This window comes from Ambystoma mexicanum, chromosome 3q (genome assembly GCF_040938575.1).
Source record: "Ambystoma mexicanum isolate Mex_15411 chromosome 3q, UKY_AmexF1_1, whole genome shotgun sequence".
NCBI classification, from domain to species: domain Eukaryota; kingdom Metazoa; phylum Chordata; class Amphibia; order Caudata; family Ambystomatidae; genus Ambystoma; species Ambystoma mexicanum.
This window is the reverse complement of record NC_090926.1, coordinates 306,736,884-306,751,130: the sequence shown is the minus strand read 5'-3', so window position 1 is coordinate 306,751,130 and position 14,247 is coordinate 306,736,884. Positions and strand designations below refer to the sequence as shown.

General features: G+C 44.0%; 1 protein-coding gene across 1 annotated transcript in view; it reads left to right on the top strand.

Moving 5' to 3' along the window:
* Positions 1–13,756, top strand: part of WNT1 (Wnt family member 1) — a 103,483-nt gene extending 89,727 nt beyond the window's left edge. The window contains exon 4 of the mRNA XM_069653843.1: positions 11,851–13,756. Within this exon, the coding sequence (XP_069509944.1) occupies positions 11,851–12,339 (489 nt within the window). The 3' untranslated portion in view covers positions 12,340–13,756. The remainder of the gene's footprint in view (positions 1–11,850) is intronic.
* The last annotated feature ends 491 nt before the right edge of the window (positions 13,757–14,247 follow it).

Here is a 14,247-nt window from a genome sequence, read left to right as displayed (position 1 = left end):
CCAGTACTAAGACAACAGAGCTCTCAGAGTGCAACTCCAGCCAAGCGTAGACCATGTACTGGGCCCACGTAATGAAACAGCCACAGGGCTCTTAATACTACTTCTTTCCTGACCTGGCGTATGCACTTGTATGCCAGTACTGGTAGATGATCCAGTGAGCTCTGAAAAGGCACGTCTAGACTGATTTCAGGCGGACGTTGGTTTTCCAATGTTAAGACAATCACAAAGGTCCTGCAATGCACCTCTTCCCTGACCTGGAGTGTTTACTAGTATCACAATCTTGAGACATCCAGAGTGCTCTTAAAATACACAACTGTCTTAATTTTGGTGCTTGGTTACCAAGTACTAATACTTCCACAGCGCTCTCATAATGCACCTCTTACCTGACATGAAGCATGCCCTTACATCCCAGAAATAAAGCATGAAAGGGTTCATTCATGCCAATACCTTGAATTCGGGTACACCCTAGTATCGCAGTACTGTGTCATCCAAATGGACTACTAGGCGTAATTACAGTATCCACTGATATAACAGTACTAGGAAAAGGCTGCAATTTTAAAATGTGCCTCTGTCCTGCCCAGAACCATTTTGCCAGTACCGAGACACATTCAGAGCTCTCACAGTATGCTTCAGAGATGACTTGTAGTGTACACCTCTATCTGAATAGTCAGACATTCATTTAACTCTCACCATACTTGACTTTCCTGACTGGTGATGTGCACAGTCTAAGCAATGAATCATCCAATTTTCTCTGACAATGCACAGCTCCTTCAGGTCTACCAGTAATGGGACATTACTGAGCTGTGGCAATTAACAAATCCCTTCCTTGCCTTGAGTAGGTCTTGCAATACGGCACTCTTGGCTTCAAAATGTTCAACACATTTTGCATATTATTCGCTCAACCCCAGAAACGATCACAATTCATCTTTATTCTTCAGAGCTTTCACCTTAAGAATAGCATCCACCATTTCCGACTAGGTCTCCAATCCTTCCTTTGTCAACACATGTCCCAAATAAGATACCCGATGTACTTGAAACTGGCGTTTTTCTCTTTTTACTGTCAAACCTGCCCTCTCTAATCTCCACAAAACCTTGTCTACCTTTGGATCATGCTCAGCCTCACTCCTCACCCCCACCAGTATATCATCCTGGAAACATTTGATACCAGGAACATCCCTCAACAAATCCTCCATCATCCTATGAAACACAGATGAGGCTGATGTACTCATATGCTCCCAACGGAGTGATAAAAGCTGTCAATGCATGTGACAATGCACGTGACAATGGATGCAAGTCCACCTGGTGGTATTCAGAGGAGCGCTCCAATGTGCTATACCACTCCGCTTCAGCCATAGTCATTAGCATTTTGTTTACTTTTGGTAACGGGAACCTATGCACTCATATGCTCCGTTCAGATATCTGAGATGAACACAACCCTATGTGACCATCAGGCCACTGCATAACAATTATTGGGGACAACCACTCACTGCACTCGATCGGCTCGATTATCCCCACAAACTCAGTGACTCCAACTTCACTTTCTCTCTTACACCCAACGGCAATGATCAAACTTTATGTACACAGTAATGCCTGTGCCGTCAACCTTATCTTGTGACAATAACCTATGCCTTTCCGAAATGCACTTTTATACTTGATCGCCATTTGCTGCGCAAACTCATTAGACCTGTTCCCATCCACATTTCTAACATATTCCTTTCCGGAGTGTAACTCCAATCCCAATCCCCCTTAATGCCTCTGTCCAAGCAGACAATCACCTTTAGATGCAATATAAATCTTTGCATGTATACTTTCTGTGCAATAAGCAATGGTGTCTCTCAAAAAACCCATCACGTCAATCCTCCCCCCCTCCATATGCTTTGGGTCTTATGCCGTGCTCAAGTAAGGTATGTCTCTTCCCCTGCCAAATCATCTAGTATTGTTCTATTCAATATAATCGTGTATGGTGAACCTGAATCTGCCAGTGCTTTTATCTGCTCTCCAGCTATTACTATATCCACCTCTAGAGGCACATACTTCTCCGGATGCCATTAGCCCTAACAGCCTCTGGAACCACCAGGCAGTCATGTGAGTACATTGTAGAAAAAGGGAGCACATTTCCAAAAGAATCCTATAAAGTTCAGGTCCTGAGAGACTGTCATTGAGGATTTCACCCTGTTCCCAGAAAGGTCTAGCCGAAAAAGCAAGTGAAAGAGAACTGCTGGGCACGGACGGTAGGACCTCAGGAGCCAATCGTCCAGGTATGGATATACAAGGACTCCCTGAGGTCCAAGGTAGGCCGCCAACATCATCTTGGTAAAAACTTGTGAAGCCAAGCTAAACTCAAGAGGGAGGACTCAGTACTTATAATGGGCTTCTCTGATGGAAATACAAATACATGTGGAGATGTGCATCTTTCAGGTCCACTGCGCAGAGCCAATCTCCCTGCGGAAGAGTAGATTGGATCTGAGCAGGGAGATCATCTTGAAGTTTTCCTGCGGATGGTTGGAATCCAGCGGTCTCATTTTGGCGCAGACCGGTTTAGTTGAGTTTTGGCACTGTAAAAAGACCAGAACAAAATCCCTCGCCCTTCTCTCTCAGTGGGACTTCCTCTATTGTTTTGATAGAGAGAGGTTTCTCTACTTCCGTCAGAAGAGCTGTGGAGCCGTTCTGGGAAAGAGATGGAAGGCAAGGAAGAATAGGAGGGAGAGGAAGACGGAAGCCTCTGAGGGCAACTGAAAGGAACCATGCCTCTGAGGTGATGGTCCCTCCATGAATCCAGGTGGTTGAGAATAAGTCCTCCAACTGGCGATCCAATGGAGCAGCCCTAACCATCACTTTGTGGTTCTCTCATTAGAGGTAGTGGAGAAGGAGGAATGTGAAAAGAAGTCTCTACCAGCTGTTCTTTGTTGCTTTCTGTACTGTACGCTTGGGGAGCGACCTGGAGCCAGGCTTTTATGATCTTGAAATCCACAAAAACCCACAAAGGAGATGGATGGAAATGCAGACCACTGAGTAAAGGGTGATAATGAGCAGCAGGTTTTGTGAGTAATGACAAAGACTTAGCAGTCACAGTACTTGCTTTCCTCTTTATGAGCTCATCTGTGGACGTGTGAAAAAGATCTTTTCCATTGGAGGGCGGGTCTAAAACCTTGTTGAGAATGCCCTCGGAAAACTTTGTGGCATGCACCCATGCTTCCCGACAAGAGTCAACACCTATAACCAGACAGGCCCACCTTTCTCTCAGATATGTAAATCCAAACAATGGTGAAGGAAGGAACAGCAGTTTAAGGGCTATGCGACAATTAGTGAGGGTGGGAAGGTAGCTGGTGATTGCATTGGTGGTTCTAAGCAAACTCAACTGTGCGGGGAACGGCCAGAGTAAAACAATAAGCCCCGGCAGTGTGATGACATAGGCAAGAGAGCCTTCAAAGAAGATATATCAAATTCAAATGCAGACCCTATCGGCACAGCCACGTCAGCGCCAGCATGAATTCTGATTGTTCCGCCATCAATGCAAAGGTCAATCCGAATAATCAAACCCGAGCTTGTGACCCTGTTAAGCTTCCGATTATTCTGCAACATGGGCATGGAGCTCTGGACAGCCCTCCCCAGTGCACTTACTAATCAGCGGCCACATGTTAATAAGCTATGGGAGCTGACGCACGTGTCATGTGCGCATCATTTTGTAAATGTGAATTTCTTAACATTTAACCCCTTTTGCAGCTCTTGCCATTGCGCCAAAAGAATGTGCACTCCAGTGACATTTCCCTAATTACCATATGATGATTTCTTTGGTAATTAGAGAAACGCTTTGCATCAGTGCTGGAAATTGAAAAAATGGACTCTGGCAACCCTCTTCTCCTTGGGAGAAGGGCTTGGGACCGAGCGGCGTGAAATACTCAACCTAACTCAAACAATTCTGTAAATTGCAAGACACATATAACATTTTGAGAGTTTCTGAGCAAGATGCAAGGCTTTGGCTATTTCTGCATTCTGTCTCGTGTGCCGAGTCATCTGAAGTGCGTGCTGCTTCTGCATAAGACTCACCTTGGGAAGAGATTTGGCATTTGGCATTTGGGAGTTTCCTTTGCTAGGTCCTGAGTGTTGGGACAGGGCGGTACTCCAGCAAAACAAACTTTACCATGGCTCTGTTCCGGCCCAACTCCTACACTGCTTTGCACAGAGTCCTGAATCCCCCTAACAGCAAAAACAGCAGCACCTCAAAAGTGTTGATCTTTATGTCGGTTAGTCTTTTCTGGTGGCCTCTTCTATGTAGAAAGTGTCAAGCACAAGCATCCCCAAACATGTTCTTGCCTAGTTAGGCCTCATCAGTGAGGAGTAGCTTGGGTTTATAGGCTCAGTAGGCACAGGGCCCAAGTCTGGGCATATCCAACAAGGCCGAAACATGTTTGGGGGTGCTTGTGGTCTTATGCAGAAGAGATGTGACCAAGCTGTTCAGACTGGACTGCCACTTTTGGAATGGGACCAAGCCTGATTTACACATGGTCTTTCCCCTTTTGTAGTGGCTTGGCAGTGAAGAACCATGGTCTGGAGGGTTGACCAGAGCAATACCAGAGGTTAGGATTAACTCCAAACCTTCCAGCCATCACCTCCTTTGATTTTCACAGGTATTTGATGCACGAAGGCTGATCCGATTCATGTACACATCAATGAGACTGCCCAGCCTGTGGCCCTAAAGCATAGGAGGGTTCCATTTCATCTTAGGGAAAATGAGGAAGAAGAAATCATAAAGTTGGTGGAGTTTGACATTTGGTGGAGTTTGAATTGAATGGGTTGATGGTCCTATCCCGTGGGTATTCCTGATTGTTAAATTCAAAGCTCAAAATAGAAATTATTACATTCCATAATCGTTATGCCAACAATATTATATCACATTAAGAACGATTTCAAAGAGAAAAAAGTTGTGTGGTGTGAAACTCACATATCACACAGTTGTTAGGGTGAATGCAGGAAGGTGGACCAACATGCAGAGTGTAGCTATCTGGCCCTGCTGGAAGAACACCCTGTCCATACAACAGGGTACCTATCCCTAGGCAGCGTGTGGTGCACCGCCTATCTAATAGGGATAGAGTGGGAGAAAAACTGTCCCTCCAATAACCAAATGTATAGGTACCACCAACCTGCATTAGTTTTTATTTAGGAAAAATGAAAAAGCTGTGTCTAAAGGGAGCAGCTGAGCAAAAGACCACTACTCATATATGTCTAGGAGTGGCAGATCTAGGTATTAGATTACTGTCGTTCTCGGCTAAAGGTAGTTTACATGAGTGCTAAAATGACCATGGGAATTTCATACCATGTTTTATTCACCCATAGGCAATTTAGTCAAATCTCATGTGGAGTAGTAGGTCTGGATAAAAACTTAAAGACTTTAAAGGGACTTAAAAAGGGGCAGGCATCAAGGTGTGGTGTTAGTGATGCCTACTGAATATAGTGTTCTCTAAAAAACTCACAGGTTGTGAGTAAAACAGTTAGTGGTAAATTTCTTTTAGGATATCACCCCTTGTTATTGGGGATATCTGAAAGAGGTCATGGGTCCGCCGATGACTGGAAAGGTCGACTGGTTTCGATGGGATAATGTCATTCCAAACATCTTCTTCAGGACTGATTAATCAATTTAGCGGTAAGACATCTTACGTCCATGCCCAGGTAGTAGGGGCACAGGGTAGGATGGCTGCTCCGTCCCCTGAAAGGCTCGTTAATCAGAGACCGTCAGACAGTAGCAATAGCCTGTGTTGTCTTCAAAATGCTGCTTGGCCACTGGAAGGTAGCCCGGTAGCAGCCATCCGACAGCGGAGTAGATCGCGTTCCTGCATTCACCCTAACAACTGTGTGATATGTGAGTTTCACAACACACAACTTTTTTCTATTCCTGATTGTTGTCACACACAAACCAAAACAACCTGATTTAGTGAGAATGTGTATGGATATGCGTCTACCAAATAAGGCAATTAAATGCAAAAGACACATCGCGCAACGATCGATGCCGTCATCTCAGATCTGCAAGGGGCAGCATTTATTTTGTATTTATTTGTTTATTCTGCGCCGTTAATCAGCAAGCATCAGGGTGCAAAAAAACACAGGGACACATACATGTGTAACAGGACAACATCCACATGGACCTGGGTTCAAGGCCAGAGGCTATGGGAAAAAGAGAGCATTCTAGGAAACTAGTCTAGTTTTTGGGCTAAGTGGACATTCTAGTTTTCTGGGCTGTGCGGAAAGTCCTAACATTTTGGTCCAGCCGTAGGGTACTTGGCAGTGCGTTCCAGACCTGTGCTGCCAGTACCGGGAAGGCCCTTCCTAAGACCTCTTCCTTTTGAAGGACTTAATCAGTCCTTGGTTGGCGGAACGAAGAGCGCAATTAAGTGCGTACAATGAGATACGCTCTTTCAGGTACACTGGTGCCTTCCCATACAGGCATTTGTGTACCAGGATGGCAGTCTTGAAATGAATCTGGTCGAAGATGAAAAGCCAATTTGGTGTTTGTCTACTGAAGGAAATGTGCTCGCGTCTAGGTATGTTTTTGATAACAAGTACTGCGTCATTCTGCAGGATCCGAAGTTATTTCATGTATTTTTTACTGGCCCCCACCAGTAAGGCATTGCAGTAATCAAGGCGTGAGAGGATGACAGCTCGAGCAATTGAAGAACAGTTAGCTTCTGAGATAAAAGGCCTAAGGTTTCTCAGGAGCTTCAGATAATAATAGCAGTTCTTGGAAGCATAATTGGTCTGTCTATCTACACTGAGGGATGAGTCAAATACACCAGGGTTTTAACTTTATGCACTACTGGGATGGGGAAATCCTTGATCCTAAAGCAGGAGTACTTCTTCCCTAGTTTGGATCTTGTGGCGGGATTGCCGAGAAGCAGAAGTTCTGTGTTTACTCCATTTAAACAAAGGCAGTTCTCTGCCATCCAGTGCTCAATAATCCCATGAATGGGGTTCAGATTTCTTGAGTCAATGTTATGATCCCCACTGACTTCCAAAATCAGTTGGGGGTCATCTGCATAGTTTGTAAAAGAGATCCCAATGGTCTCTAGCAGATTGCAAAGAGGTCTGACATATAGATTGAAAAGTGTGGGCGAGATGTCGGACCCCTGTGAGACACCACAGGTAATGGGAGTTCATTTAGAAGAGGCATTTTCCCAACATACTGAACATTTTCAATCAGTGAGAAAAGATGTTATCGAACCAGTGGATTGGGGGGAGCAATTCGCCAGATCAGAAAGAGTATAGATCAGGCAGTCATGATCCAGCAGATCCAGCAGATCAAAAGCTGCAGATAAGTTGAGGAGGACCAGTAAACATGTTTTCCCCTTGTCCACTGTCTCAAGCATGTTGGTTTGTAAGTCAATCAGGGCCATTTCTGTGCTATTATCGCCTCTAAAACCGGATTGTTTACAATGAAACAAAGATGAAAATTCCAGGTGCGCCTTTAATTGGCTAGTGGCCACCTCATCCAAGATTTTAAGCAAAAAATTCAAGTTGGTAATTGGCATTCTTTTCAAAATTGTACTAGTACCATCAACTAGTTCTCCACCCGGAGTCCAGATACAAAACTATGTTCACAATACACAAGGCAATGTATCGGTATAAGATTTATGCTTTGGTGTGTCCTCAGCAGCAGAGGTCTTTCAGAAAGCTATTAGAGGGGCTCTGGCTGACATACATACAGAGCGGCATCAACATAAGTGATGACATTCTGGTATATGTGAAAACTGAAAAAGTGCTGGAAAGAGTGCAGTCGCTTGGACTGACACGCCACAAAGAAAAGTCTGTGTTTTTACAAAAAAAGTTGGAGTTTTCCGGTAACATATTTTAGGAAGATGGTATTTCACCTGATCCAAGGAAAGTGGCTGACATTCAGAATGGCCAAGTCCCGGCTCTGTGAAGGATGGCCACGGAGAAGTGCTTACTGCTAGGGGGGGGCGAAATTACTGCCAGCAAAACGATGTTGGTGAAATTCGCCTCCAATTTCGAGTGACGGTGGAACAGAATATTTCCCAATTTGCCACTTTTAGATGAAATGTGTTTAATAGCCAATCAAATCAGAAAATAAGCCCTTGTAGGGGTAGAGACTGCAAAAGAGAGAAACATTCTTGCCCAATAAAGTGATATGCATGCAGAAGCCCAGATCTAAAAACAGGAACTGGGAGGGGACGGTTGGTGACACACAGGTAGGCCCCTTCCAAACCTACTAAAGTTACAGCATCCTCTTTTGGAGAAGCATTTTCCTGTCCAGCCTGCAGTGCAGAAGAGCAAAGGTGACAGTATTTTGACCATAAAAATCTTAAATTTTTATTTTTAACCTGCTGACCTTATTCCTACTGTACTTACCTGTAAAACCACTGTATGTACCTGTAAAGCACTGTAACCAAGCTGAAAATATTCTTGTTTCTTTCTGCGCCCCTACACATGCGGGTCTGGCGCGCATTATAAATAACAAAACAAACAAACAATGCGGAGTAGCATGAGTTTGAAACCTGGTTTTGCGGGAGGCTGCACTCCCGCATGACGTGCAATATAACCAAATGATTCGATTTTTTTTAATTCAGTATTTTAACCCACTTTGGAATTTAGTCACTTGGCCACATACTTTCAAAACTTTACTTAGTTCAATTATGTATGTTTTCACTTTGAAGAAATGCAATAATACTGTTGTATAGTGTTTTACTTGCAAAATACACAAACCACAGTTAATCAACCTGACAACATATACATCATTATAGAAACATAATCTGTTTTACCACTGTACTTTCAGCACTTTAAGACACACACTAAAATATATGTTTGTGATAGGGTCACCTAATGTTAACAGCTTTGAATATCCAGATAAAAGCAAACCCTTTTTTGCATGTTAAACTAGTGGACATTATCGATGCAAATTAATCTTCAAAAGAGAGGTTTATTGTGTTACTTTAACTGTCTTGAAAGCAGAAACATATTTCTTAGGTAACTGGAGTCCTGTGGGGTCTTTTAGTTTGTAACGTACCATCACAGTGTCAATTGCCTACACATTGACACAAAGGAAGGCACTGGTGATTATAAAATAAAAGTTTTACAAAAGTAATTGCATGGTCGTTGTTAATATCGTGGGATGGTGTTTATCATCTGTGCTTTGTCCCACTCATGACAGGTCTGAAGGTGAGCAGGTCCCTTCAGAAAGGCCCAGAATTGGGGATGGGGATGTTGTAGACATTATTTAAACGTCTGTCCATTATCACAGCATTAATGGAAACAAAGACAAGTATGCAGCATTTGACCCTCAGGAAACCAGCGAGATAAGTGGCCAAGACACTTTCCACAAGCCACAGGGCTCTCCCGACGTCTCTCACAGAGGTGGTAGCAGGGGAAACGTTCCGGGACTGCTCCAAAATGTCCTGAATCTGTCCACTGTGAAGCCTTTGTGGGGGCAAGCTGCCCATAGTGGTACGCTACTGATGGGTCCAAAGTCCTTGCCCTGACAGATCCTGTCTGTGTAGGCCATAGGCAGAGCCGAGAGGTAGAATGGGAAGTGACACTGCAAAGGCAGGAGCGCATCAGTCCTGGACTCATGTTTGAGCCAATTAACATTTTAATCAAGCAGTGGCAAAGGACAGAAGCCTTCTCTGGCCTGCCTGTTTCAATACCTCCTCACCCGCCCACCCCCCACATGCAGAGGAAGCATAGCACAGCCTTTGTTCATGTACATCACAAACATTGTGTAAATGTACTTTCAAGGCACCAGGTGTGGCCATTAGGCCCTCCCACCAAGAAGAGACGTGCCAGGGTTGAGGGGGTGGAGTAAGGAGGCCCAAAAAAGCCAAATGGGGGAGGTAATAGCAACAAAAGACAAATAAGAGTAAAGAGAATGCAAAATTAGAAAGGCCGGGAGGAGACGGGCAGAAGGAGGATAGTAAGGAAAAAGGGGCATGAAAGAAAGGATGAGGCTAGATATCAGAAGACAAGGAGAAAACATGGAAAAAGAAAAAATGTGCATGAAAATGCGAGAATGAAAGAAAAAGGAATAAAGGAAAAAAGAGAGACAGATAATAAGAGGGTGTGAAGAATGTGTTCTATGAAAGAAAGTAGGAGAGGGTGATAAAAGCAGGGGATTGAACAAAAACAAAAGAGAGTGGGATAAAGAAAAACAAATTAAGAGAGAGCAAGGGGATGCTGCAGAATGTGCAAATGTGAAATAAAGTATAGTAGGAGCCCAGGAAAGAGCCGGAAGTAGACAGCTAATAAGAGAAAGTTGAAGGGAAGGAAATATGTAGAGAAAGGAGGGTCTGAGGGTGCTCTAGAAGAACAATATTGAGGTGATATTGAGTGAGTGATAGTTGGCAGATGAAATAGAAAGGAAAGAAGGAAAGCAGGAAGCAAACTCCAACAGAGAGATGGAGACAGTGGTGAAAAATATAAACTAGGTTCTGTAGTGCCAGTGCAGCGACAAGAGTTTACAGTGTGAAAGTGAACTCCACACGGCTGTGGGGGCATGTTGTCGTTTGCCCTACGTGCCATTGCCCTACGTTACGTACTATTTTGCCTACAAACTGCAATGGCCGCAGTATGCAATGTATGGATAGAGCCCAAAGAGTCCCAAGTATCTCTCACCTCTGAACCGGCTATGAGGGGGGCGGGGGGCGAAAAGCAGAGCCGAGCACCACCACTGTGCTTCAGCCAGAGCACGCGGCCCTCGGCCTTGCATTGCAGGGAAAAACAAGTCAATCCAATGCAAAAATACGGAACAGAAAAGATGTGGATGGGGCGGGAAGGAGATGGGGAATGTGCAAAACAAACCAAATCAATCCAGTAAAACATTTTTTTAAAAAAGGATATCCGGTAAGAGAGTGAGGAGTGCGTCATAGTCTCATCAATGGCAGAATAGGTGGCTAGTTAGACTAGCCCGGAAGCCACACAAATGACCTGCTTACCAGGCGACCATTCTGCTAGCAACCTCTCAAATCACAGACGCACATTCTAGCAAAGACCAGTGCCCAAGATAAAACAAAGTACAATGTTCAAACAGTCCCCATAGCAAACAGCAAGTGCTGCAGCTGTAACAGCAACGAATACCGCTAAACTAGTCACAAAACACTGGCGGTTTACTCACAAAACAATACACAACTTCAAAAGCAATCCCTGTAATGTATAAACTCTCCACACACCGCTATCGGACATACAAGTACATTGGTGTAACCTCTGAGGTATCGTTTAATGCCTGTCATGAAATGCGTTTTGGTGCCACGCACTTCAAAATGAAGCACACAGTTTCTCTATTCCCAGCAGTGTGTTTCTCGGAGTCATGAAGGTGCTTAGGTTGTTGCTATGGATAACATCCGGGATACCAGAACCCTTGCGAAAAAAAGAATGGTACGTTTCGCCTATTAACAAAATATGCCGCACGCGCACAAAGTAAAGCAAATCTTGGCTGTACTGCTTTTTGGTATGCCTGCCCTCAACCCCGCCATTATGAGCAGAATCGAGGCCTAAGAGGGTATTGCTGGGAGATGCTCATGCTGGCTATAGCTAAAATAGCTAAAACAAAATGGGGTGAAACGAGCACAAGGCAAGATAATAAGGGATGCGTTTGGGAGGGGGGCACTGTGAATGATGTAGGCCAGTGGCATCGCCATTTTCGGTGACAACAAAATCCTTGCTGCAGTCACAGGCCTTGAGCACAAATGGAGCAGTGCTAGTGGGATTATACCCTTCAGAGAAGGTGTACTGCTGAGGGCCACTGTTTAGAATTAAGAGATTAGAACATCTCTACGCATGCAACCCTTTCCATTGCCCCCAGCACCACACCACTTTTCACAATTCTAATGATTTCTGTGCTCTCTGTTTCAGACGGTGTTTTCCGAGATGAGGCAAGAGTGCAAATGTCACGGTATGTCGGGGTCATGTGCAGTAAGGACATGCTGGATGCGACTTCCCACCTTCCGTGCAGTGGGCGACTTCCTGAAAGATCGTTTCGATGGGGCGTCCAGGGTAATCTACGGCAACAAAGGCAGCAATCGAGCGTCCCGAGTCCAGACTCATCATCTTGAACCCGAGAACCCCACGCACAAGCCACCCTCACCCCAGGACCTGGTGTACTTTGAGAAGTCCCCAAACTTCTGCACGTACAATGGCAAGACTGGCACAAGTGGGACCTCGGGGCGCGTGTGCAACAGCTCCTCACTCGGCTTGGATGGCTGCGAACTACTCTGCTGTGGCCGGGGCTACAGGACAAAAACTCAAAGGGTCACGGAAAGATGTCACTGCACATTTCATTGGTGCTGTCATGTGAGCTGCCTGAACTGCACCAATACACAGGTTTTGCACGAGTGCTTATGAGGCTGGAGGTCAGGGTTAAACTGCCCCCGCACTAGCTGGAGGGAAAGGTTGCTCTCCAGAGACTCCTGATGACTTGTAAGGCCCCAGGCCTGGCTTCCTGAAGATGGGTACATTCCTTTTGTACTACCATTCCCAAATCACAAAGAGCCCAACTGAATTCAACTATGTGGCCAAGAGTTCCCACAATGGGCACATGTAGGGCTATGTGGGCTGGACCCTTCCAACCATGACGCCCTTGTATTGAATGCAACGTTTCATCATGCAATGTGTGACTGTATATTACATTTTTATTGGTAAACTACACAAAGAAACAAGACGGCGAGTAGACGTGCTGCCAAAAAGGAGGGCAGTTGACCTGATTAATAAGTAAGTGCCCAGAAAGGACTGGGCATGACACAGGACCTGGTGATGTCACTCGTAGCTCATTGATCATAAGTATGGTGGAGCCAGATTCACATTATCAGTACTACATTATTGTTTGGAGTTTAAAGAAGCAGTACTTTCTGACATTTTCAACAGTGCGTCCAAGCCATAGTTTTAACCCTTCTCTTCCTTGCATCTCCAGCCTTCTCTAAGATGCAGCGCCAAATCACACCTCAAGTAAACCCCTCGCCCCCAAAGGTACACCTAACCCTACTCAAAGTGCACCTCGAATCCTCAATGTCCCTCCAACCATCATGGTTGTAGTTCCCTAATTCTACTATATTTAACTTCAAACACTCTTCAAGGGGAACCCACCACTCCATGGGTATACACACTAGCCCCCCACAGTGTACATTTCTAACATTCCTTAAATATCCTTCTGTTCCCAGGATAGTGGGCGAAGCACCCCACAAATCACTTCGACATTCACCAAAGCAACTTTAGCAGCCGTTGTGAACATGGTTCCCTCAACTGAATGCCCTTCTGAAATTACTGCGATATATTTGGCTTTTATTTTATTTTCAAATAATTTCTTTATTTTGGCAGCGTTTATGGATATTTTTTTAAATAAAAAAACCTATTTTAGTATCTTCTTATGTAGATAAAATGCACTGGATGGATGAAATTATGGTGTTTTGTAAATAAAATCTATTTATTATGATTGTTTTTTAACATGGAAATAGATGTGTTCAGAGCTTTGTAAGTAGTCCCTTCCTTTCTTTGTACTTTATTCAGCAATAAGCCATGAAAGTAAGCAAACATCCAAGTCTTATATTGGGTTCAATTGAATACACAATAGCAAAAGAAATGTTAGTTCTGGCTGATAATGCCTTATTTGTTCTATTAAAACAACAAAATAGAAAGACATTTCATCATAGAGAATTATGCCATACAATGTTCACATTAATCAAAGAAAGTGATATAATTTGCTGGAAATTGTTACAAAATCAGTCACAAAATGTAGTTAACATATGTATTAAAGAATTAAATTCATTAGAAGGCCTAATTATTCGATGTATTTCTTATGATGCATGCCTGAAATACATATGTTGCCACTGCATGTACATATGTTGCCACTGCATGTACAAATGCTACTTTATCCGTTCTTTTGCACTCAGCTACTGCTATGTTATCGTTGTGAATACTTGCTGCATTTAACCTAGGATTTAAGTATTACATTTGCAGCTTTTGGCAGATAGGGCAGAGCAATAAGAAATGGAATTCAGTTTCACTGGTGCCAATACAATATGGGCAGGAATCTGTCGGCGTAAGGCCCCATTTAAACATGCGACTGGCTACCGGCAGAATGCTGGATCTTAGTCTTTTTTTTAAAGTGTACGCACAGCTTTCCCTTTAACATAGTCCAAATATGTTTCATAAACCTTTGATAGCTTGCAGTCCCAATAGGAGATAGAAGTCGGATAGTTAAGACTCTGGACAATAATATCCTTAATTGCTCTATTCCGAATATCAGATAAAATTAAT